The 24858-nt window shown below is 49.1% G+C and overlaps 1 protein-coding gene across 2 annotated transcripts in view; it reads left to right on the top strand.

The window, feature by feature from the left end:
• Nucleotides 1-585: 585 nt before the first annotated feature.
• The window catches only part of LOC121439644 (kinesin-like protein KIF3C), a 41373-nt gene continuing 17100 nt past the window's right edge, over nt 586-24858 (top strand). The window contains exons 1-5 of one of the 2 annotated variants that reach the window (XM_041640197.1): nt 586-946; nt 1219-2969; nt 22322-22423; nt 22984-23106; nt 24129-24247. In XM_041640197.1, the coding sequence (XP_041496131.1) occupies nt 1428-2969; nt 22322-22423; nt 22984-23106; nt 24129-24247 (1886 nt within the window). In that variant the 5' untranslated portion in view covers nt 586-946; nt 1219-1427. Of the gene's footprint in view, nt 2970-22321; nt 22424-22983; nt 23107-24128; nt 24248-24858 lie in introns of both variants that reach the window. The other variant, XM_041640195.1, reaches the window with a different exon arrangement.

Genomic DNA, 24858 nt, shown 5'->3' with positions numbered 1-24858 from the left:
AAACAAACAAACAAACAAAAAAAAAAAGGAAAGTGGTCCAGATTCTAGAATAGGGCTGGGGCTCGGAGGGAGCTAGGAAAGTGTGATGGCATTGCTATCAGAAGTACAGACTGGATCCGAGTGGAGGAGGACAGACTGGGAGGTCAGAAGACGGACAGGCCTTCATGGGATACGGAAGGTCATGGAGAAGAGGTTGGAGTCCGAGCCCAGTGCAGGCACGATGGGTGGCATCAGTTAACTGCTTCCGGTGCAGTGTTAAAAAGAAGGCCAGGCAGGAGTAAACCAGGCTAGGGAGTAAGCTCCAGGAGGCCTGGTGACACCCTGAGGAGTGGGACACAGTGACATGTCCCCATCTGCAAGCAAAATGGCAGGAGCAGTGAGAAACTAAGAACGCGGTAGCAGAGAGAACACGCGTGGGTGGGTTGTACAGCCTCAGCAGACTCTCTCGGGGGAGGGGGTTGCATGCGGGAGGAGGGGCTCCCAGACCTGAGGACTGGAGAAAGCATTAGCAACCTGACAGAACCCTGTTAACAAAGGAAGGACTACATCTCCCAGCATGCTCGGGTTCGGTGGGGTGACGGCGGGCGGTGGCTGCTCCGCATCCGACTGGTGGGCGCGGGACCTGGGTGGGCACCCGAGCCTGTCATCCCTGCGGGGTCGGCGGGGTGCGGGCAGCGATGCACCGCTGTCCCTCGCTCAAGGGCCGCGCCGGGCTCTTGTTCCCCGCCCCGCGGCCCCGCCCCTTGCCCCACCCCAGCCGGGAGACCTAACCCGGGCCGCAGCGCAGCGGCCGCAGCAACATCACTCTCGCCGCCGCTGCTCCGCCCCATCCCCTTCTGTTTTTCTCTCATTCTCCGGTGGCGGCGGCGGGGAAGGTGGAGGAGAGGCAGAAGGAGCCAGCTGTGTCTGCAATGAATGATCCCCCAGCTGAAGGGGAGGACTCCAGGTGAGCCTCTGCCCTCGGGAGGACCGGGATTGCCCGGCCGCCCAAGCCCCGCATCCCCCGCCATGGATCCCTAGGGGAACGGAAAAAGGAGGAAAAGATAGCTCTGCCGCCCACCCCCATCTCATTTTCCTCTTCCTTTATCTCATTGTTGCCGAAGCTGTTTACCGTAGCGCTCCCTCTTGTCCCAGCATGGGGCGGGTTCCAGGCACTGCCCTTAGGCAGGAGCTGCTTGCGCGGTTGCCTGGGGATTCTGCCTAATTCTACCTCTCCAGTCTGTGCACAGAAAACCGTGGAGAGCTGTGGAGGCCTGAACTGCAGCAGCCTCGGGGCCAACTCCCTGCATCCCCACCCTGGGAGGCTGCATGCGGATTGAAGAGCGGTGTCTGGGGGCTGGGCCAGCCCGGCTGATCCCGACCTAGGAATAGGACAGGAGGACCTCCCAGGCTGCCGAGTGGCCTATCTGGAAGGACAGAGTCACAAGATGGCCAGTAAGACCAAGGCCAGCGAGGCCCTGAAGGTGGTGGCCCGGTGCCGCCCCCTCAGTAGAAAGGAGGAGGCTGCTGGTCATGAGCAGATTCTGACCATGGACGTGAAATTGGGCCAGGTGACTCTGCGAAACCCCCGCGCGGCACCCGGGGAACTGCCCAAGACCTTCACTTTTGATGCCGTGTATGATGCTAGCTCCAAGCAGGCGGATCTGTATGATGAAACGGTGAGGCCCCTGATAGACTCAGTGCTTCAGGGTTTCAATGGCACCGTGTTTGCCTATGGCCAGACCGGCACTGGCAAGACCTACACTATGCAGGGGACCTGGGTGGAGCCAGAGCTTCGCGGGGTTATCCCCAACGCCTTTGAGCACATCTTCACCCACATCTCCCGCTCCCAGAACCAGCAGTACCTGGTTCGTGCCTCCTACTTGGAGATCTACCAAGAGGAGATTCGAGACCTGCTATCCAAGGAGCCAGGCAAGAGGCTAGAGTTGAAGGAGAATCCTGAAACAGGGGTCTATATCAAGGATCTCTCCTCATTTGTCACCAAGAATGTCAAGGAGATTGAGCATGTGATGAACCTGGGGAACCAGACCCGGGCAGTGGGCAGCACCCACATGAATGAGGTCAGCTCCCGGTCCCATGCCATCTTTGTCATCACAGTGGAGTGCAGTGAGCGTGGCTCGGATGGCCAGGACCATATCCGAGTAGGCAAGCTCAACCTGGTAGACCTGGCTGGTAGTGAGAGGCAGAACAAGGCAGGTCCCAACACAACTGGAGGACCAGCCGCACAACCCACATCTGGTGGTGGCAGCGGAGGTGGCAGTGGTGGCAGCAGTGGAGAGAGGCCTAAGGAAGCCTCTAAAATCAATCTCTCCCTGTCTGCACTGGGCAATGTGATTGCTGCTCTAGCCGGCAACAAGAGCACCCACATCCCCTACCGGGACTCCAAACTGACCCGGCTGCTCCAGGACTCACTGGGGGGCAATGCCAAGACCATCATGGTGGCCACACTGGGTCCAGCTTCTCACAGCTACGACGAGAGCCTCTCCACCCTACGCTTTGCCAACCGAGCCAAGAACATCAAGAACAAACCCCGGGTGAATGAGGACCCCAAGGACACACTGCTGAGGGAATTCCAGGAAGAGATCGCCCGCTTGAAAGCCCAGCTGGAGAAGAAGGGCATGCTGGGCAAGCGGCCTCGGAGAAAGAGCAGCCGCAGAAAGAAGGCTGTCTCGGCCCCAGCTGGTTTCCCAGAGGGGCAGGTGATCGAGGCCTGGGTGGCCGAAGAAGAAGATGACAACAATAACAATCACTGCCCACCCCAGCCCGTTCTGGAGTCAGCTTTGGAGAAAAACATGGAGAATTACCTGCAGGAACAGAAGGAGCGGCTGGAGGAGGAGAAGGCCGCCATCCAGGATGACCGCAGCCTAGTGAGCGAGGAGAAACAGAAGCTTCTAGAAGAGAAGGAGAAGATGCTGGAGGATCTGCGGAAGGAGCAGCAGGCCACAGAGCTGCTCGCGGCTAAGTACAAGGTAAGGGCCCCAGAGGATGAGAGAGGTCCTCAACAGGGGATCAGTAGATTTCCCTTTGAGGGTCTGTGAGTTGGCCTGCGGCGGAGTATGCCACCTTAGGACTACATACTGACCACTGTCCTAGAACGGCTAAGCAGAGTACTGTGATACCAGGTAACCAGGTACGCTTACATGCATGTACACACAAAAAGCAGAATGGTCAGGTTCTTGAACTGGTGAACTTGAGATGGGCTGACTTGCTGCTGTCCATGTCTGCAGTGACCCCAGGATTGGTCAGGTCTATAAGAAACCCATGTGGGATTCTCCTCTTGTGAGTGTGGCTTCTCATTCCTACATGGCCTCCTCTCCCAATACCTTTTCTCCCTCTGAGGTGTCTTCAGATCTCATATTATGTTAATAGTATCTGATGTTTGGACAGCACTTCAGGGTTTACAAAATACCCCACATTTGTCTCACCTTGTCTTATCCTCACAGGAGCCATTCAGCACAGTGGCTTTTAAATCCCTACCTTACTGATGAGGGATTAAGGCTCAGAAAGTGGCAGGACCAAGGTTCCAGAGCTGAGCTGGTACTTGTAAACACTAGGCCTTTAGTCTTCTGTAGCAAGGTCAGACCATGAGACAGAGAATTCTGATTCTTATGGAAATGACCCACTGAATGACACAGTGCCAGGCCCGCTCCTTGGTGTCCCTAAGAAGGAGATTCAGAGTGTCATGTAGGAAGGAGGATGGAGAGAGAACTGGGCTCTATCCCAGAGACCTAGAGTTCAATGAGTAACTGGCTGTTTTTTCCTTTTTCCCTTTGCCTCCATTTCTGTTTTTATAAAGTAGGATGTTAGCTTGGGGGATCACTGAGCCTCTACCAATCTGATAACTCTATGGCCCGCATTAATCTGAGAAAAAAGAACAAAACAATTGACCTACACAATGAGGCCTTATGTCAGTTATGCCCAGTTTCCCATTGTCCTGAGAGATGTCAGGACTTCAGCATCCTTCCTGAGTTGTCCATGTCCCTGACAACCTCGGACCCTACATGGAGCTAAGTTACTGAGGCAATCATAGACGTGTTAAATTTCTTCCTGCTCTTTTTTCTTTCTTCTTTGTAAATAGAATGTCGTGTAGTCTAGTTTGGCCTAGAACTCTGTATGTAGCTGAGGATGACCTTGGACTAATTATCTTCCTGCCTCCATCTCCTGATTGCTAGAATTACAAGCAAGAACCGTCACCATGCCTGGCTTTATGCACAGCTGGCGATCAACCCCAGAGTTTTGTGCACGCTAGATAAATACCACCAACTAAGCTACATCCCCAGCTGCCTGTTAAATCTCAGTGCTGCGGATGTCACAACCCAGTGTTCCAGGCATTTCCGGATCCCTGGAGCCTTCGACACTGGGGTTGAAGGAAAAATATGGAGAGTCATGAGTTTGCTTAGAAGATCAAACACTGTCATTTCTTATTTCTTCTTAGGAATGTGGGCTAGGAATGGGGAGGCCCAGCCCACAGCCACTGGAAGTGTGACAACTGAGCCGTGTGCATTGTCTCTGTACTGGGATATGCTGCTGCAGCCAGGGCTGTGGCCTGGCATGTTTAATGTTTAATTCCCTCATGGAGAAGCTCAACCAGGGTTACTGAGCTGCTTCCTCAAGGGAAGGATCAGGGTCTGGTACCTGGGAGATGCAGGATGTTAAAGGCAAAGCTGCCAGTCCAGTCCTATGTAGCAGCAGAGGCAGGGTGGTGTTATTGACTGGGAAATCCTATCTGACTCATCAGTCACTGATTTCTCTTCCAAGATATCACTTATGCTGTTAAGCCGGGAGGCAGTGTAGGTAACAGAGGCTAATAAAGGAATAAAGTGCAGATGGGTATTTCAAACGTTCTTGTTGGGAACTGGCTGGTATCTTTCCGTAAGATTTTTTACCCCTAAGGCAATGTAAGAACACAGGTAATAGGACAGTCAGGAAATCAGGGTGGAGTTGTGCATAGTGGCATGCATCTGGAGTCCAAGTGGCTTGGAAGACAGAGGCAGAATAGTTCAAGCTCAGGAGTCGAGGCTTGGTAGTAATGCATAGCCCGTTTTCCAACCTGGGCAACATGTGGAGACCCCGTTTCAAAATAAATAAACACACAAGCAGATCTGTCAATCGATTGGTCAATAAAAAGACTGAGGTCAGTGGTGGCGTCTGTCTTTAATCTCAGTCTTTAATCCCAGCATTCAGGAGGCGGTGGCAGGTGGATCTCTGTGAGTTCAAGGACAGCCTGGTATATACGAGCTAGTTCCAGGACAGGCTGCAAAACTATAGAGAAATCCTGTCTCAAAAGACCAAAAAAAAAAAAAAAAAAGAAAAGAAAGAAAGAAAGAAAGAAAGAAAGAAAAACTGGGGTGACCAGAACTGGAATTCCTACACTAGGTGTATAGCCCATGCAACATTATAATCTTACTGTTGACAGGGGCCCTGGAGTACTGGTATAGGATTGGTTCAGGGTCACACAGTGGCCTGAGCAGAGCCCAGCCTGTTCATGGGCATCCTAGCTTCTTCCCGTTGTTTTGTGCATTCCTGGCAAAGTAGTTTGGTTTTTCTCTTTCTTTCTTTCTTTCTTTTTTTTTTTTTTTGAGACAGGGTTTCTCTGTGTAGCTTTGGAGCCTGTCCTGGAACTAGCTCTTGTAGACCAGGTTGGCCTCGAACTCACAGAGATCCACCTGCCTCTGCCTCCTGAATGCTGGGATTAAAGGCATGCGCCACCACCACTCAGCTCTTTTATTTTCTTATTAGTATATGTTCATCATTATATACAATTTTTCATTATGACAGTTTTATACATGTATATAATGTATTTTGATTATATATACCCTCTCTTGTCCCCCTCCTACTTCCACTGGTCCCCTTACTCTTTCCTACCAACACCTCTTTCCCTGTGTGTGTGTGTCTGTCTGCACGTGTCTGTCCCAATGAGCTTCATTTAAGTTGCTTATAAGAGCATGGGCACCTTACTGGTATCCTGTGTGTGTGTGGGTGGGGGGAGTGTCTTCCTCCTCCAGCAACCATTAACTACATGAAAGTAATTCTTCTTCTTCTTCTTTTTTTTTTTTTTTTTTTTTTTTTTTTTTTTTTTTTGAGATAGGGTTTCTCTGTGTAGCTTTGGAGCCTGTCCTGGAACTAGACCAGGCTGGCATTGAACTCAGAGATCCACCTGCCTCTACCTCCCAAGTGCTGGGATTAAAGGCATGTGCCACCACTGCCCGGCCAAAACTAATTTCTTTAAAGGTGTATTTATTTTACGGGTACACGTATGCCTGGGTGACTTGCCCCGTGTGTTCAGGAACCTGCAGAGATCAGTCTAAAGGGGGCATTGGATGACCTTGAACTTGTGTTCTAGGAAGTCGTGAGGCAGCAGGTGGGTACTGAGAATGAATGGTGAGCACTTTTAACTGCTAAACCATCACTCCCAGCTCAAGCCATTTGTTTTTATGTAACACTGTAACGTCTTAATCTTACTCCTTCAAAACTCCCTTGTCGGGGACACTGTTCCATTCGGCGGCTGTGAAAACCGAGGCTGGTCTATGGATCTGGTTAAATGGCAGAGCCAGTGCCAGACTTCAGGTCTTCTGATATCTCCCCTGCCCTGTGTTCTTTTCATGCCACTCAGGGCAAAGGCTTTTGCCTCTCTGAGCTTTGGGTCCCAGTCAGCTAAAGAGAAACAGAAGCTTGACATAGATAGATCCCAGGGGAGTGGGTGAGGTGGCTGTTGGGTACTGGTTATCAGATATAAACTGAGCAGCCTGGGGAATTCTAGGAGAGGAATGACTCCTTATCCTGCGATTTCTGAAATTCCTAGCCCAGGTTGATCATCGGGACCAAGGCCAGGGTGGAACCCAGGCAGAGGGCCCAGCCCTCCTGTCCTGCCTGTCCTCAGGGTACAGCAGGGTTGGGTTCTGAGGTGATGGAAACATTTTGACAGCTCCTCAGGGAGCCACAGGGTGGCTGTAAGATCCTGTCCCACCTCTTTCCCAGGGTTGCGCTGCAGATGAAATGAGATCATTATTAGCACGGGGGATTTGAAATAGGTTGAAAACATTGAAATGAATGGAGGGCATTAGCGACCACCGGGTGCCTTGTGTCTGCCAAGCAGGGGTCCAAGACTGACATCTTTGTTGTTAGTTTAACTCTTTCCTTACCCGGCTTTTCTCAGTGCGTTATCACAGCTCTGCGGAGCCAGGCAGGAAAGGTCGTGGAGACCTCAGGAGCCTGGGAGCGTTCCCTTCTCCATTTGCAGTGAACTCTTACCCACTTTCTGGTTAGCCATCAACTGCACTTCTCTCTCTGCCCCCTGCCATTCCTTCCTCCAGTTCCTACCACTACCACCACCCCAGGCCAGCTGAGTGCAGCTGAGTCGACCCAGTGCCCTCATTCAGGGTCTGACTCATCTTCCAGTCTGTCTTGCCTGCTTTCCCTGCCTGCCACCCTCAAGGCTCCTGATTCTCTTTGTTCTCTGGATGTGCACCAAGTGCCATGCCTGTCTCCTCTAAATCTCTCTCTTTAAAAAAAAAATTTTTTTTTCTCCTTTGACTCTTACCATATTTGCTTTGAGCCTCAGAACGTGAAGGGTTCAGATGTGTGAGTTTGTGATTGTGACTGGTGCTCTGTGTACATTAATCATTAGCAAGCCACACACTTAGGTCATATCTCCCAGGGTCTGAGGGACTTGATAGCAGTCTCAAGTAGGAGGAAGAAGGTAACATTAACATTGCAGACTCACAGTGCTCTCGGAAACTGCCCACACGCGCTGGTGACCGGGTGTAGAGGAGACCATCTCTAGTCAAATTTAACTGTGCAAGAAAAATTGCAAGTGATTGTTTTATTTTAAAGCTAATTTCTCCTGATATCGATTTCACAAACTTTGAAAGGAAGCTGTTCTAGGTAAGTGGGACACAAACCCCAGACTGGACCATTCCAGAGAAGCATCTGTAACATTGCGGTGATTCTGCAAGAAGCAAGCAGATCAACAGAGTGAGGGGCAGGGACTCTGGCTGGAGCCCAATTCCCTCTCTCCCTCTCTCTCTGCGGTGGTGGGTTTAGAAAAGAAACCCTCAGAAACAGCCACCCAAGCCAGAGGGATGAGATCACCGCAGGGAGGACAAATCGAACTGAATATTCATTGTCCCCTTTGTGGGTTCCTCTTCTGCCTCCTATGTTGGAGAATAAGCGTTATCCTCAGATCCGGTTAGCGGATAGGAAGCTTCAACCCAAGCATTAACAATCTCAGCCATAATAATGAGGTTTATTAAGATCTGCTTTATGCTAACTATATGCAAATATGCAAATTAGGTCATTTGTTCTACCCAAGCACCTTCCAGGAAATGTATTTGTTATTGCTCCCATTTTATTTTACTTCTTTATGGATGGAGTCCAGGGCTTTGTCCATACTAAATAAGCGTTAAACTGTTGAGCTACATCCTAACCCGATCTTATTTTTAGTTAGATTTTTTTTCCTGTGCTGTAAATTAAACACCTTCCTCATTTATGTAAGGCAAGCAATCTGCCACTGAGCAATATCCCCCACATAATACAAATAACTTTTTAAAATGATTCATATTATCTTGTTTGTTTTTGAGAGGTTTTGCTAAGTGTTGATGGCTGATCTGGAACTTGATAAGTAGAGCGGGTTGGCCTTGAACTCAAAGAGATCAACCTGCCTCTGCCTCTCAAGTACTGTGCACCTCCACACCCAACAAAACCATTTTTTTAATTTAATTTTATTATCTTGTGTGTATATGGCTGTTCACCACATACCTTCAGTGCCCTGGAGGCCAGGAGAAGGTGTTGAATCCTTCAGAACTGGAGTTGTGGATGGTTGTGAGTCACCATATGGGTTCTGGGACTCAAATCTGGGTCCTCTGCAAGAACAAGTGCTTTTCACGGCTAAACCATCTCTCCAGCCCCCCAAACCATTATTATTAATGCAAGGTCTCATTATGTCGCTCAGGCTAGCCTCCAACTCCCAAATGTCTTGTTTCAATATCCTGAATTCTGGAACTGTAAGCATGAATCACACTATGACTGGTTTCAAGAACTGCTTGACAGAATCTACTTGATTCTACTTTAGTGTGTGGTCAGGTGACAGTGGCGCACACCTCTAGTCCTAGCACTTGGGAGGCAGAGGCCAAAAAAAACTCTGTGAGTTCAAGGCCAGCCTGGTCTACAGATTGAGTTCTAGGACAGCCAAGGCTACACAGAGGAACCCTGTCTCAAACAAAACAAAAGAATGAGTGTGGGTTTTAAATATAGCTTAATTGATAGAGTAGTTACTTAGCATGTCTGAAACCGTGAATTCAGCCCACTGGACTTACCAGGCTTGTTGGCACAAGCCTGTAATCCGAGCACTCAACGCGTGGAAACAGGGGGATCAAGAGTTCAAGGTCACCCTTGGCTGCACAGCAAATTGGAAGCCTGTCTGTGCTATGTGAGCCCACTTTATTGGGTGGCCTTAGTGGTGGTGGTTTTGTGGGTACTTATCCCCAGAGGAAGAGACCTGCTCAATCATCCTCATCAACTTAGATCATGAAACCCAGTATGGACAAGTTCAACAGAGCCACCATATACGGGCTGCCCATGCGTGTTTCAGCATTGCCAGGGCATTAAGTTTCATTTTCAATTTATCCCCAGACTCATTGATTTGAATGTATTATTATGTGTTAATAGGCTCTATCTGGAAATGGAGCTCAATAGTAGAATACTTACTGAATTTATCAGCAACCAAATAGGGCTGGACACCACCCCAGAAACTTCTATAATAGCCTAGAGAGTGTCTTCTTTCCCAAAGCTGATCTGATTTCAAACACGTGTTCTCAAGGACATCGGGCCCGTGTAGACACTGGGGAATGTACAGCCTTAGTCATCAGAGCCCTGCGTGCACCCTGACCCCATCCCGATTGAGCCTTCCACTCTCAGACCTTGGGAAAAGCTTGACGGTAACACACGGGCCATTTTCCAGGCTGGAGCTAACATGTAGGTTGATGTCTATGGCCTCTCCTTGTTGGTGGGAGGGTACCAGTATTCCTGGGTTTCTTCTGATCACTGGTGAGTGTGGTCAGTTCACAGAAGTGTTCTGTGCCCAGAGGAGTTTTGTTGTTGTTGTTTGAGACAGGTTGTCTCTGTAGACCAGACTGTCCTTGAACTCACAGAAATCCACCTGCCTCTGCCTCCCAGTGCTGAGGTTAAAGGTGTGTGCCACCACCGCCCGGCTTGCCCAGAATGTTTTGTAATGTAAAAGTCTGACCAGTGTGGAGCCAGTGAGAAGGTGTGGTGGCACCAGCACTTGGGAGGTAGAGGCAGGATACTGATCATGACCCTTTCTCAGAATCCGAGGCGTGTGGTTCAGTGGCAGAGCTTTGTCTGGCTAATCCGAGGCCCTGAGTCTGATCTAAAGATCTGGAAAAGAGAATACTTTGGTTTTTTTTGTTTGTTTGTTTGTTTGTTTTTTGGTTTTTCGAGACAGGGTTTCTCTGTAGCTTTGGTGCCTGTCCAGGAACTAGCTCTTGTAGACCAGGCTGGCCTCGAACTCACAGAGATCCGCCTGCCTCTGCCTCCCGAGTGCTGGGATTAAAGGCGTGCGCCACCATCGCCCGGCTTGTTTTGATCTTTTGAGATGTGGTTTCCTGTATCCCAGGCTGGTCTTGAATTCTGTCTGTAATCGAGGAAGACCTTGAACTTCCGGGCCTCCTGCCCTCGGGTCTAAAGTGCTAGGATTATATTAAGTGCACCACTATGCCTGGCTTGCTTCTGGCTTTGTTTGTTGTTTGTTGTTTGAGATAGGGTCTCACCTTTCCTAACCAGATACCCTGGAACTCACTGTGCAGTTGAGGCTAGCCTTGAACTCCTGATCCTCCTGCCTCCATCTTCAGAATACTGGCTCCTACATATTCCAAAGAAAAAACTACCCTGGCTTGAGCTGTTTCTATTGTACTGGGTAATTGTCATGCAGGCTTTTTCCTTCCTTCCTTCTCTCTCTCTCTCTCTCTCTCTCTCTCTCTCTCTCTCCCCTTTCTTCTTCCTTCCTTTTTTTTTAAAGAGTTACATATTTATTTTATGTGAATTGGTGTTTGCCTGAACGCATGTCTGTATGAGGGTGTCAGATCCCCTGGAATTGAAGCTACACATGGTGTGAACTGTCATATGAGTGCTGGGAATTGAACCCTTGGTCCTCTGGAAGAGCACCCAGGGCTCTTAATCGGTAAACCATCTCTCTAGCCCCCTTTTTATTTTATTTATTGTTTTTTTATTATTATTTTGTTATTGTTGTTTTTTTGAGACAGGATTTTTCTATGCAGCCTTAGTTGTCTTGGAACTCGCTCTGTAGACCATGCTGACTGACAGAGATCCACCTGCCTCTGCCTCCTGAGTGCTGGGATTAAAGGCATTCGCCACCGCCCCCTGGCTCTTGTTCTTTCTTTGCTTTATTAGGCTCGTGGGAAGATGCCAATGGCAATAGCACCAATAATGCAGCTCCCTTTTTTTCTTGTGCGCTTAACGCAAAGCCCTCTGATACAGTCTTATGTGCATGGTGTCGTTTCCGCTCACAGTAGCACCATGAAGCAGCGCCGTTCCAGTTTCATGTGACACGTAGGGACATGAGCAGTGTCATATGCCTTGGGCATGTAGTTCCAGAATCGTGAGGCTGTGACTAACTGGCACCATAGTACATGACCTTCCCCTCCACGTTGTGACGCACCTGATCAGATTTATGCCATGTCCCTCACTAACAGGTCCCAGAGGGAGCTCCCATCTCCTGGGATGCTTAACTAATCATCTTGGACCATATGATGCAAACCTGTGCTTGTACTCAACCCGTCACCACCAATTCATACAATCAAATCATGTCCTAAAAAAACAATTTTTAGTCAATCTCATTGCCCAAGCTATCCTAAAACTTAACCTGTAGCCCAGGCTGGCCTTAACCTTGAGGTCCTCCCACCTCAACCTCCAATGCCTTGCTACTTTTTACCTTTTCTAAAAACAGCAACAACAATATTTTGTTTAGTACGTTGTTTAGGTTTTTTTTTTTCTTTTTGGGCAGTAGTGAACCTAAGGTCTCATCCATACAAGGCAAGTGTACCACTAAGCTGCAACTGCGGCCCTTACGTTTTATTTGAATCAGGATCTTGCTATATAGTCTAGGTTAGCCTGCAACTCACTATATAGCCCAGGCTGGACCTTGTGGTCCTCTTGCCTCAGTCTTCCCCAATGAGACTTCAGGGGTGTGCCACTACACTCAGCCTGTTTGTTTATTTTTACAATAAGCACAGTATTGCTTTTGTTTGATTGGTTTTGTGCTGCTGGGCATTGAATGCAGGCCCTTGTACACTACAACGCTCTGCAGATAATCTACATCTCCAGGCCTACTGCCTTTTATTTTTATAAGGTAGAGTCTTATTGTATAGTCTAGGCTACCTTTGAACTCATGACTCTCCTGCCTCAGCCTCTCCAGGGGCTGGGACTACTGACACATGGCTGGCTCTTTTTTTTTTTATTTTTTTATTTTTTATTTTCCGGTTAAAATTTTTTTTTTTTTACATTTATTTATTTCAATGGGGGCAGTTAATGGCACAGCAGTCATGAAAACCAGAGGATAACTTTTGGGGAGTTGGTTCTTTGTGTTTACGGGATCGAACTCGGGTTGTCAGGAATGGTGACCCGTGTCTCTGTCTATGTCTGCTGAGTCTTCTTGCCAGCCCTTGTTTATTTTTGTCTTTTTTTTTTAATTCAACAAAAACAAATCTAAACTTTTAAATAAAGACAATAAACTGTTGTCAGGGTTCTATGGTTTTCAAAAAATGGAGGAGAATTTAGACTCCACACTGAAAGAAAGGGAGCCAGAAGTGGTGCCTTTACCTGAACTGTAAACACAGTAGGATCAGGGTCAGGAGTTCAAGGACAACCTTGGGAGTTTGAGGCTAGCCTCAGCTGCGAGACCCTATCTTAAAAAAAAAAAAATAGTGTTAACCCATCCTGATGACAAAGGCCTGAGGTCCCACTACTCCAGCTACGACTCAAGGATAATGGTGCTTACTGCTTTTGTTCAGTTCCCCCGACCCGAGTGTTGGCTTACAACCATCCGAAACTCCAGTTCTAGGGAACCCAATGTCCTCTTCTGGCCTCTTCAGGCTCTTGCATGTATGTGGTATGCATGGACTCTCACAGGCTTACATACATACGCATAAATAATTAAAAAACAAAACGCTGAAACAAAGAACTAAAAATTCAAAGCTGACATGGATACAGAATGAGTTCAAAGCCAACCTGGACAAACTTGTGCAACTGTCTCAGAATAAAAAATGAAAAAGGCGAGAGTGTGACAAATGAGTCACAATAATGTGATTGCCAAGGAGGAACGAAGCCCTAGGTTCAAACCCAATTCCCCCCAACACACAAAAATGTGTGTGTATCTGTGTGGGTGTGTCTGTGCCTGTGTTTGTATGTATGTGTGTGTCTGTGTGTATATGTGTCTGTGTATGTATGTGTGTATGTGTGTATGTATGTGTCTACGTATATCTGTATCTGTGTGTATGTCTGTGTGTACCTGTGCATATATGTGTATGTGTGTATGTGTGTCTGTCTCTGTGTGTGTGTCTGTGTGTGCTGTGTCATGGTAGGGTGATTCACTTAAAAGCAGTGATAATTTAGAGAAATCGGGGTTTGTGTAACATTCAGTGGATTTATTTACCAATGATCCTGTGACTTGTACACATCTCTTGGTCTCCCAAGGGATGTAAAAACAATCCAATCAATAGGTGTTGGATGCCCCCTGCTGATGACCCATGGTGACAGACTGTCAGGAACTCAGGGTCAGAAGGCCTGGTGAGAAGAGGTAGGGAGGGGTGTGACTGAGGCGGGGCTGGGAGCAGTGGAGTCTCTGTCACCTGGAACGACCCACCCTCAGGGCCCTGTACTTCCTCTCTGAAAAGCATCCTTAGATTTTGTCAGTTCTGACGAACTGGCATTCTGTCACCTGGATTTGCATCCCAGGTGTTGGAGAAAACCTTCTAGGAAGCTATAAATACCGGAGGAAAATAGTGGGGCCGTTGAGATTGCTCAATGATTAAAGACAGTTGTCCTTGCCTCCAATCTGTGACCTGAGTTCTAGCTCCAGGTCCCATGGGGTAGAAGGAAAGAACCAGCTTGCACGAGTTGTCCTTTGAGTTCCACAGGCCCACCGTGGCACAAGCGCACACATGTACACACACAATAAGTAAGTATAGTCTTTTTTTTTTTTTTTTTTTTTTTGAGACAGGTTCTTTCTATGTTATCCCTGGCTGCCTAGGAACTCCCTGTAAATCGGGCTGGCTTTGCCTCCTGAATGCTGGGATTAAGGATGTGCGCCTTCACTGCCGGGCCCCGCCTTTTCCTCATGCTCTTCTCTGGCATGGAAGGAGCACTGTGTGCCTCTGCACCTTACCCAGCACAGGGACCGGCCGGAGCCAGCCTCACTTCACTCCCTGGCCGATGCTTTTCCCAGTCTCCAATTTTTCCTTTTGCTAATGAGAGTGTTCCTGGAACTTGCAACATCAGGCATTTACGTTGCATTTTGAGCCATCCAAGGAGGACACTCAGATGGAGCGTCCTGGTTTATGTCCCCAGGGCAGAAAGCCACTGAAAATAGCACTGTTCATCTGAAAATAGATCTATTCATTCCCTCCCCTTCATCTCTCCTTTCTTCTTCCCTTATTGCTGACTCCTCAAGACCTACAATCAGGGAGCCTGAAAAGAAGAGAGAGGTCTGCGATGGTAGGAAGGGCTGTCTCTTTTAAGAGATGAAGCGGGGGGTTTTGGGCTGGGATTTCGTTGGCTTGGTTGGTTGGTTAGTTTGGTTTTTTGCCATGAATGGTGATCGCTTCCCAATGGCACAGTCAGTCAGTGAGCTACCATAGCATGTCATTGTGCTTGATTTTTTTTTTCATTGCTACCAAGGCTTTGTTAGGCAATTGCGCTACTTAATGAGCTACCTTCCCAACCCCCTCCACATATGTGGTCATTTGTGAAGCACTTCTATGTCCGTTGCCCAACTGCTGTTCTTTAACCAGAGCCTGCAAGAGAGTGAGTGCCCTGCTTCCCACTTTCCAGAGAGGAGCTCTGGAGTCCAAGGGCCGACATCTCAGACATTGTCACAGAGGGTAACAGGCACATGAGGAAACGCTCACTCGCGTGCCCTGCTCTCTTCACGTTAGGCCGTTCCCACGAGCATTCCAGGTTTCAGACTCTTTAGGACCAGCTGTTCTCAACTTATGAGTTGAGACGCATCTGGGGGTTGAGCAACCCTTTCACAGGGGTCACCTAAGACCATTGGCAAGCACAGATATTTGCATTAACAATTCTAACAGGGGCTGGGCGGTGGTGGCGCACGCCTTTAATCCCAGCACTCGGGAGGCAGAGGCAGGCGGATCTCTGTGAGTTTGAGGCCAGCCTGGTCTACAGAACTAGTTCCAGGACAGGCTCCAAAACCACAGAGAAACCCTGTCTTGAAAACCTCCCCCCCCCCCCAAAAAAAAACAATTCTAACAGGAGCAAAATTAGAGTTAGGAAGTGACAACGGCAACCATTTCATGGTTGGGGTCACCACACTTAGGGAGTTTGATAGAACCTCCCCCAGCATGTGGGTAAGAGCTCTCTGACCTGCGCCCATTGCAGAGGCCCCAGAAGAGCCCCACATAGCTGCTTCAGCTGGAAGAGGACGCAGTAGCGCTCTGAGCTTTCCTGATGGCTCCTGAGTCAGCAGAGAAACAAATATCAAATTCGGCTCCTTTCTACACACTGCTGACCTGAAGCCAGTGGATAGCCAAGGAGCAGAGATAAGAGCACTGCCCTTGGAGTCAGGTTAGTGTCCCGGTATTCTCCTGCTGGCTGGCTCTATAAGAGTGGGTACGTCTGAGCCTTTGTCTTCTTTGTGTCAAGCGGAGACCACAAGCGTGGTATCATGTCATAGGGTTCTTGTGGTAATAGTATAGGATGATTAAAGTGAAAAAGACCTGGTCTGGGGGAGACGGTGAGATAGATTAGTGAGTGAAATACCAGCCCTGCCCCCCCGGGGCCCACATGGCAGAAGAAGAAAACTGACTCCTACCAAGCTGTCTTCTGGCCTTTGCATGTGAGTCGTTGCTCCCAGCTTTTTAATAAACACGTGTCTAGCCACAGACATGGGGCAAGATACAGCTGAGACTTTTGTCCTTTACAGACTTCCATAGAGTAGCTGGCAGTGGCACCAAAGCTGGTTTGCCTTTTCTGTGCTTGGAGGATCACACTTGATGGTAATCCTCCCCAAGGAGTGGTTGGTCAGATCTGTCGCCCGCCTAGATTTCCTGACCAGCACTTAAGAGGGCTCCTATCTCCTCTGGTTGGTTGGTTGATCTCTCTCTCTCTCCCTCTCTCTCTCTCTCTCTCTCTCTCTCTCTCTCTCTCTCTCTGTAGTACTAATGTGCCACCATTCCTGTCTATGTCATATTGGGGTTCAAACTCAGGGTCCCTTACATGCTAGGCAAGCGCTCTACCAAGGCATCGAAAGCCCCCAGCTTCCCTCCCTCACTTTTTTCCTCCCCTCCTTGTAGTGAAATCTCACTACGTAGCACAGACTGGCCTTGAACTTGTGGTCCTCCTGCCTGAGCCAAAGGTGTGTGCCTCCACATCCAGTTCAAGCTCTTGTTTTGTACTCTGGTTGTTCCCGGAACTGGAAGAAGTGACCTCTGTGAATTCCTTGTGTCTACAAGCTGACACAGTCCCTGTGGGGATCCTGACTGTTATTGATTGTACAGCTGCTGACCTGCCTCTCATACCCCAAGCTGGAGCCCTAATCAACTTAGGAAATTACTTGAAAAGTTCAGAGTTGATGTAACAGGAGTTATGCACGTGGCTTCCTTAGTTAGAAGACGCCAAGTTTGCATGGCTTCATGCCTGGGCCACCATGTCCTATCTCTAAAGCATGGAGGTCTGTGGCAATGACTCCCAAGATACTTGGTCGCCATGTGATCAATTCCCTTTGCTCAAGAATTAGACCATGGCACACTGGAGCTCCCAACCAGATCTGCTCTATGCCCACAACCTCTGCTGACCTTTTACTCACACTGGCTGTGTTTAACATCTGCAGACGCCAACAGCCCTGTCCCCAGGCCCCACCCACCTATACTCCTTTGCCCCGAAAGATCACAAAGGAAGCATTGACCAGAGCGGCTGAGAGATCCAGGGAACTTTTCCATAGGGCCAGGACCCCATATAGCGGGCCTTCTGCCCTGCATACCCAGCTTGAACTGGACAAGGATTAGAGGGCTCCTTGCCCCTCTGCTTTCTACAGACAATGGCTAAGGACAGATTTCTAAGGCAAAGGAAGACATGAGTCCATCTTCAGAAGGAACAGAAAAAGAAAAAAGAACAAAGAAGCTGGTGTCTAACACATTTCAGAGTGTAGGGGTGGAATAGCACAGGCCACGACTGGGGAGGAGGAGGGCTGAGGCTCTTGCACCTGGACCCCATCTTGATTTCATACCAGAACCAGCCCCCTCTCCTAACACAAGGCTGGTCTTGTCTGCCCAGCTTGGCAGCCACTGAGGATTCAAGTAAGGGTGCAAGACTCACTTAGCGAAGAAGTGGTAATACAGATTCAATTGTTATCCAGCCCGGGCAGGACCAGCTGAGGAGAGGGGCACTGAATAAATGGAAATAGGCAGTTAGTCATCATCCAGGATATCTTCTCAGGAGGGCCAGCCAGCAGGAGGGGTCGGGAAGCAATTCTAGGTCCGAGACGTAGCCCTAACAGGAAGCAAGCTGGGACTCATGCCATGGTGACTTCGGGAGCATGACTGGAACTTGGGGGACTCAGGGGACTCATAGTCTTGGTCAGTGCTTCAGATGCCCTGCCTGATTGCTAGCTCAGATTCTGTCCGACAATGTCCAGGTGGGATAAAGACCTAGGTAATGTATAACCTTTGGGTAAGGAGAACACGGGCCTAGATATAGGTAGCTGGGGAGGGTGGAAGCTGGATAAATGGTTCTGTTATATATCAAAGGTCCATATGTTCACCTAAGAGTCACCCCCGGTGCCTGAATGATGCCTGAAGGATCATATGAGCTGGATAAATGGTTCTGTTATATATCAAAGGTCCATGTGTTCACCTAAGAGTCACCTCCAGCTGGGTATCATAGAACGTGCCAGAATGATGCCTGAAGGATCGTATGAGATAAAGGCATCATTATATATATATATATATATATATATGTATATGTATATGTATATATGTATGCATATATATATATATATATATATATTAGTTCCAAGTCTAGGCTATATAGCAAAACCTTGCCTCGAAAACAAAATACAACAAAAAAAAAGCATCTCCAAGCAGCACAAAAGAGTGGTTGGGAAAGGAGAGACCGGGCCTTGATGAGATCACCAAGATGGCATGGAAAATATAAAAGGGAAGCCAAACATGGGAGTGCATGCCTGTAATCCTAGCACTTGGAAGATAGGCAGAAAACTGGGCATTTAGAGCCATCCTCAGCTATATATATCAATTTGGGTGCCAGCCTGGGCTACATCATTCAATCCTAATCTTGTCTTGAGGGGAAAAAATGATTATTAAATTAATTAAATGCGGAGGCTCACCTCTTTTTTTTTTTTTCGAGACAGGGTTTCTCTATGTAACAGCTTTGGGTGTCCGGGAACTCACAGAGATCCACCTGCTGCTGCCTCCCGAGTGCTGGGATTAAAGGATTTGTCACCACATCCGACTAAGGCTCATTTTTATGTCTATTATTATAACAATTTTTAAATGATAATATTTCATGCTTATGTTACTGTAATAAAATTATTTTCAGCCAGGTGGTGGTGGTGCACGCCTTTAATCCCAGCACTCAGGAGGCAGAGGCAGGCAGATTTCTGTGAGTTCGAGGCCAGCCTGGTCTACACAGTGAGTTTTGGACCAGGCAGTGAGAATCTGTCTTTAAAATATATATAATTAGAAATATTCTTTTTTTTTTTTTTTTTGAGGCAGGGTTTCTCTGTAGCTTTGGAGCCTGTCCTAGAACTAGCTCTTGTAGACCAGGCTGGCCTCAAACTCACTGAGATCCGCCTGCCTCTGCCTCCGGAGTGCTGGGATTAAAGGCGTGCGCCATCACCGCCCGGCTTCTGCTTGTCATTATAAGTGTGTCTATAGAAGTGAAGAACATTGTGTACCTGTGGACTAACCTAGTGGGCAGGGAAGAGAGATGAAAGAAATTAGCTATGCTAGGAAATTTATGACGTTTCTTACTTGCCCCCCAAAGTCATTTTATGTTTAGTTTATTATTTTTATTAACTGTACATGTATGTGTACGCCACATGCATACACACGCCTCTGGAAGTGCGAAGAGGGCATCAGATCCCCCTGGTGCTGAAGTTGCAGACCTTTATGAGCCACCTGCCGTGGGTGCTGGGACCCAGACTCGAGTCTGCTGCAAGAGCAGCAACCGCTCTTCAGCACGGAGCCCATCTCTCCAGCCCCTCATTTCTTTGTTTTTGAGGTTGGGTCTCGTGTAGCCCAAGCGGGTGCCAAACTTGAACTCCCCCATCTTCCTCCTCCCACCTTCCACGTGTTGGGGTTCACAGGCATGCGGCACTATCCGGGCCATCTTCCCTCCGGCGTCCTAAAAGCTGCTTCTTTTGAAATCCCATGTGTGTGCTGGGATTGAACGGGAAAGCCAGGATGCTTCCTTCCTACAGCCGTCTTTGGTTCTATTGTGTCCGGGCCTCTCCTCTTAATCTTCCTTTGTTTTTGTGGCCTGAAGAATCCTATTTTTCCATCTCTCACAGTAGCCCTGAAACAGCCTTCACCACCCTTCTCTGGTCCTCCTGTTCCCTCTGAGTCTCTGGAGATTCAGAATGGCACGGTACACAGTACTCCAGGTTTGGCTGCATCGTGGTTCTCTGCAAGGGGATAATCTGTTTTGTTTTGTTTCCAAAAAGCCTTCACGAAGGTCCTTGGCCCACTGCTATTGGATTTTTTAGCCTTGGCAGCATACTAAGCCGATGTCTTCTGGGAGCCGTAGAGGGTTTCTCCCTTCACTGTCCTGTCTTAGTCTGCCTCATAATGCCTTGCCCACAGCCGTCATTTAGTGAACAGCATTGGGATCACTTCCCCGCGAATGGGAAGCTGTAATAGACGCTCACCCACCTGCCTTTTAGTTATTTATTTCGGTCAGCTCACACCGTTCCTTATGACCGAGAATGGATTTGGGGGCATCTGTGAAATTGAACAGTTAATCAGTATGTGCTTCCTTATACAACTTTTGTTGTTGTTTATTTCTTTTTTGTTTTTTTGAGACAGAGTTTCTCTGGGTAACAGCCCTGGCTTTCCTGAAACTCACTCTGTAGACCAGGCTGTCCTCAAACTCAGAGATCCACCTGTCTCTGCCTCCCAAGTGCTGGGCTGAAAGACGTGCACCACCCCATGCAATGTTGAACACCTCTGATGTACAACCTTTGAGGAGGTGAGAGCATTTTAACATCTCAAATCCTGGCCTTTGGCTTCCCTAATGTTGCTGTAATTTTGTCCCAGTTTTGAAGAACTCTGAGTGGCTAGTCAAGCACAGTGATGGACTAGATTGTGAGGGAATCATCCAGGGGTGCAGAGGGCTATGGTGTGGCATCAAGGATACCCAGCCCCACCATAGCCCCTTGCTCTCTCCTTTGTCTTTGTGACTGCATAGGTCTGACGTGAGGTTCCCGCCTCTCCATCTGGCCTGGCTTTGCTCAGTGTCCACTATCATATTGCACAACTCAGCTTCTGACCTCCCCGCAGCATCCTTTAGCCGCTGGCCTTCCCTGAAACCAATGATGTGACGCTCACAGGTGGCTGCCCACTCCCCCAGCCTGGCAGCATCCCCAGCTCTGAGAGCCCTCAGACATGTCAGCTGGTTCCACTGGGAAAAATTCCAGTGGGGTGGCAGCCAATTTCTTCCAGTGGCTCAAGGTGATGTCAGCCTTCCAGGAGGCCAGCAATGAAATCAGAGGGCAGTCATCTGCCCTGGGAAAGTGCCCTCTTATTGTTAGTAATGACAGTGCATCTTATGGGGTCAGACTTTGTGCCAGTCCAGGTGGGGTGGGGGCTTTCACACAGCATGGATCTCAGTGAGGCTGGGGATGCGGTGCGTGGATCTCTCCTCTCTGTTATTTTCTGTCTCGTCATTTGGTACATGGGGAGGAAGGAGGGAGCTCCTGGCTGTTGAGGGTTCTGTCAGCCTCTGTGTTTGTGAGCCATGCAGAAAGGAGGTGAGGTTCTGATACTGTGGCTGAGGGGGAAGGCATGGCTTGCCGGGCCTTCAGCTTAGTGGGTAGACCAGGAGTTTTGCAGGTTGTGTCTAAAGCTCAGGGAGCCTCTGGGGCCTCATTTTGTCCCCTGTTGCTGGGGAGTCTCTCCCTTGGGTTGTTCTGATTTCCTCAGCAGCCCAAGATTAGACCAAGATTTCCTGCTGCCCCAGCGATGAGCTGTCTTCCTGAGTCAGGAACCACGCAGTCCAAGGGCTGGGCTGCCCAGTGGCTGCCTTTTCTCCTCCTGCCGCATGCCATCTGGGGCCTGGTTGCCAGGAATAGATTGCCACCCACCCTCCTCACAGGCATGGTGACCCAGCCATTCCTTCGTATCCATAGCAAAGAGATCGGGTGCCTTATATTCATTCCTTAAGGATCCTGTCCACAATGGAAGCTCTGTGCCACTGCTCTAGAGGCTGGAGGAGGAAGCTCAATCCCCACTGACAGCTACAAGGCTTCTTCTGGACAGGTCTTACGTCCACTCCTAGAAGGATCGCAGGAAAGGGGAGCAGAGTCTCTGCTTTGTGGTCCTTCTTGGAGTGGAAGCAAGAGGATCAGGAGTTTAAGTTTTCCTTGGCTCTGTTACATGAAGGAGGAGAGAGAGAGAGAGAGAGAGAGAGAGAGAGAGAGAGAGAGAGAGAGAAGACTCTTAAGTGGTCAACAGGCATGATGTCACATACATGCAATCCCAGCACTCGGGTGGCAGAAGCAGGAGGATTGCCACAAGTTCCAGGCTAGCCTGATCTACATATAGGTTAACCTGATCTACATAATAAGTTCTGGCTAGCCAACACTACACAGTGAGATCCTTTCTCAACAAATCAAAACAAAAAAACAACAAAAGCAACTAAACCAATAAAGCTACGTGTGGTGGTTCACACTTGTAATCCTGGCCATCCTCTACTGCATAGAAGGGTTGAGATTAGTCTAAACCACATGTGACCCTGTAACCAAAAAACAAACAAAAATCCCAAATTGTTATGCCATGGACCATTGCCAGTCCATCTCTGAACCCCATTGTATCCTCAGGCCATGGAGAGCAAGCTGCTCATCGGCGGAAGGAACATCATGGATCACACCAATGAGCAGCAGAAGATGCTGGAACTGAAGCGGCAGGAGATTGCTGAGCAGGTGAGGCTGCTAGGCTTCAGGTTCCAGGAAGCGTGTGGCCTTGAGGTCATGTGTGGGGTAGGCTGTGCTGGGAATCCTGGAATTAGAATTTCGAGAACCTAAGCTAAGTCACTTGGATTCCATGGGTCTGCCAGCTCAGCGTTTTCTCTTCGGGTGAGAAGAAGGGGTGGCTCTCCTCACAGTTAACCTCCACGAGACCTCTGGGCCTTCACTGCCAACTGTGTGATTATTTCCCAAGTCATCAAGTTAGTTTCCAATCAGCTGCGATGCTACAGGTAATGTCCCCAGGGTATGCCCGCTCTTAGTGCTGGGGTCTCCATGCACACAGGCTCACACCTGGCATAGTTGTGTTCATTGAAGTTGAAAAGAGGGGTCTGTGTCCAGTGTTCCACTTAGAATTGTGAGGGAAAGTAAGCACGAGCCGTGGGGTACCCCGACACCCGGGATTATGGTAAAGACAGGTCCTGTGTCAGGCAGAGTGACCCAGCCCCTGTGCTCTTTAGCCTCCTTCAGTGGGCCTTGCTTTCCTCATGTGACCTCCTTGCCGTGCCTTGCCCTAGAAACGCCGCGAGCGGGAAATGCAGCAGGAGATGTTGCTCCGAGATGAGGAGACCATGGAGCTGCGTGGTACCTACTCGTCCCTGCAGCAGGAGGTGGAGGTCAAAACCAAGAAACTCAAGAAGGTAAGACGAGCGGCAGGGTAAACAAGACTCTGCTTAAGAGTTAGCTGCTCAGAGAGGGTGCCTCAAAGGCCCCTTCCCACTGCCCAGTCCCTGAGCTATATATACTGCCTGGGCTGATGGGGCGGGGGACAAAACCAGGGGGCAGGAGTCTGGTGTCAGGGTGGTCGTCGTCATGGTCATGGTTAACTTCTCTACTTTGAATGTCACCATTGAATCATAGCATTCAAGGACCTGGTCACCAGGATCCTGAAAATTCATGGAAAGATGTGACCTGGGATGGAGGTTTAGGGTAGGAAATTCCAGTGTGGACTCAGGGAAGAGCCAGGAGCGCCCCCAGGATTATTGTTGTGACCGCCTCAGAGCTGACCAGCCCTGGCCCAGGCCCTGTAGCAGGCACTAGAACATCACTGAGCTAGGAGGGAAATAGGAAAGCCGTTGCTGGCTTCCGTGCCCTCACTCTTGGGAATTTCTCAAATAGGTGGGAGTGGGGTGGGTTACCTTCCCAACCCACTCAGCCCCTGACTCCATGGGTCCTGGCTACCCCCACCCCCAAACAGGGTTTCTCTGTAGACCAGGCTGGCCTTGAATTTGGAGATCTGCCTGCCTCTGCCTCTCTAGTGCTGGGATTAAAGATGTGGACCAGCACTGCCTGGCTTGTCTCCACTCTTCTCTTGGCCAGTTATGACTGTTTATTCAGTCTGTCCTGTGATGAGAGGATGTTAGGCCAAAATTTCCCTCAGCTCTCTTTCAGTTTAAACACTTCGAGAGAGAGAGAGAGAGAGAGAGAGAGAGAGAGAGAGAGAGAGCAGGCGCACGCAGGTAACAGCTTAAGGTTTCAGTGGGTGGGAGGGACCAAGCCACCACAGGGAGGTGGGACAGAGGTAGCCCTTGAAATAGCCCATGCTGATTGATAGTGATGGGCAGACATTATGAGCTCATTCTGAGCCTAGGCCTGTGAAGCCCCAGGCTCGGGGGTTGGTGCCTGACTGAGCAGCCTCTGAGCCCCACCTGTGTGTGTCCAGCTCTATGCCAAGCTGCAGGCGGTGAAGGCTGAGATCCAGGACCAACACGAGGAGTATATCCGTGTGCGGCAGGACCTGGAGGAGGCGCAGAATGAGCAGACCCGGGAACTCAAGCTCAAGTAGGGCTGGCTCCTCTTCTGGTTCTGGGTACCCATGTCTCCCCAAATTCCTCAGGGCCTCTCTGAGAGATTCTTCTGAAAGCTATATTTTGATAATCTACTCACTTAAGTGTCCATTTTTGTTGAGAGCTTGTGGTTTTTTGTTTGTTTGTTTGTTTGTTTGTTTGGTTGGTTTTTCAAGACAGGGTTTCTCTGTGTAACAGTTCTGACTGTCCTGGAACTCTCTGTAGAACAGGCTGGCCTTGAACTCACAGAAATACGGGCGACTCTGCCTCCTGAGTGCTGGGATTAAAGGTGTGCACCACCACTGCCTGGCTTGAGTTTCTGTATTTTTTTTTTTTTTTTTTTTTTTTTTTTTGGACAGGGTCCTACTCTGTAGCTCAGGCTGTCTGGGAACTTTCAGCTATCCCCCTGCTTCAGCGCCCCAGCTGCTGGGTTGCCAGGTGTAGGCCACTTTGCCCAGCTTGTATGTCTCATGTGGTGGCCAGGGTATGGCATTGGGGAGTTTTTCTCTGTCACCCCCCCACCCCGTCCCCTTTTTTGAGACTGGGTCTCTCACTGAACCTGGAGCTCATGACACAGGCCAGCTCTTAAGCTTGCTCTACTTCCTC

This window comes from Microtus oregoni, unplaced genomic scaffold (genome assembly GCF_018167655.1).
Source record: "Microtus oregoni isolate MIOR12 unplaced genomic scaffold, Mior012 000062F_ref0000492, whole genome shotgun sequence".
Taxonomy (NCBI): Eukaryota; Metazoa; Chordata; class Mammalia; order Rodentia; family Cricetidae; genus Microtus; species Microtus oregoni.
Note: the sequence above shows the minus strand (reverse complement) of the source record. Positions and strands in the feature narration are given on the sequence as shown.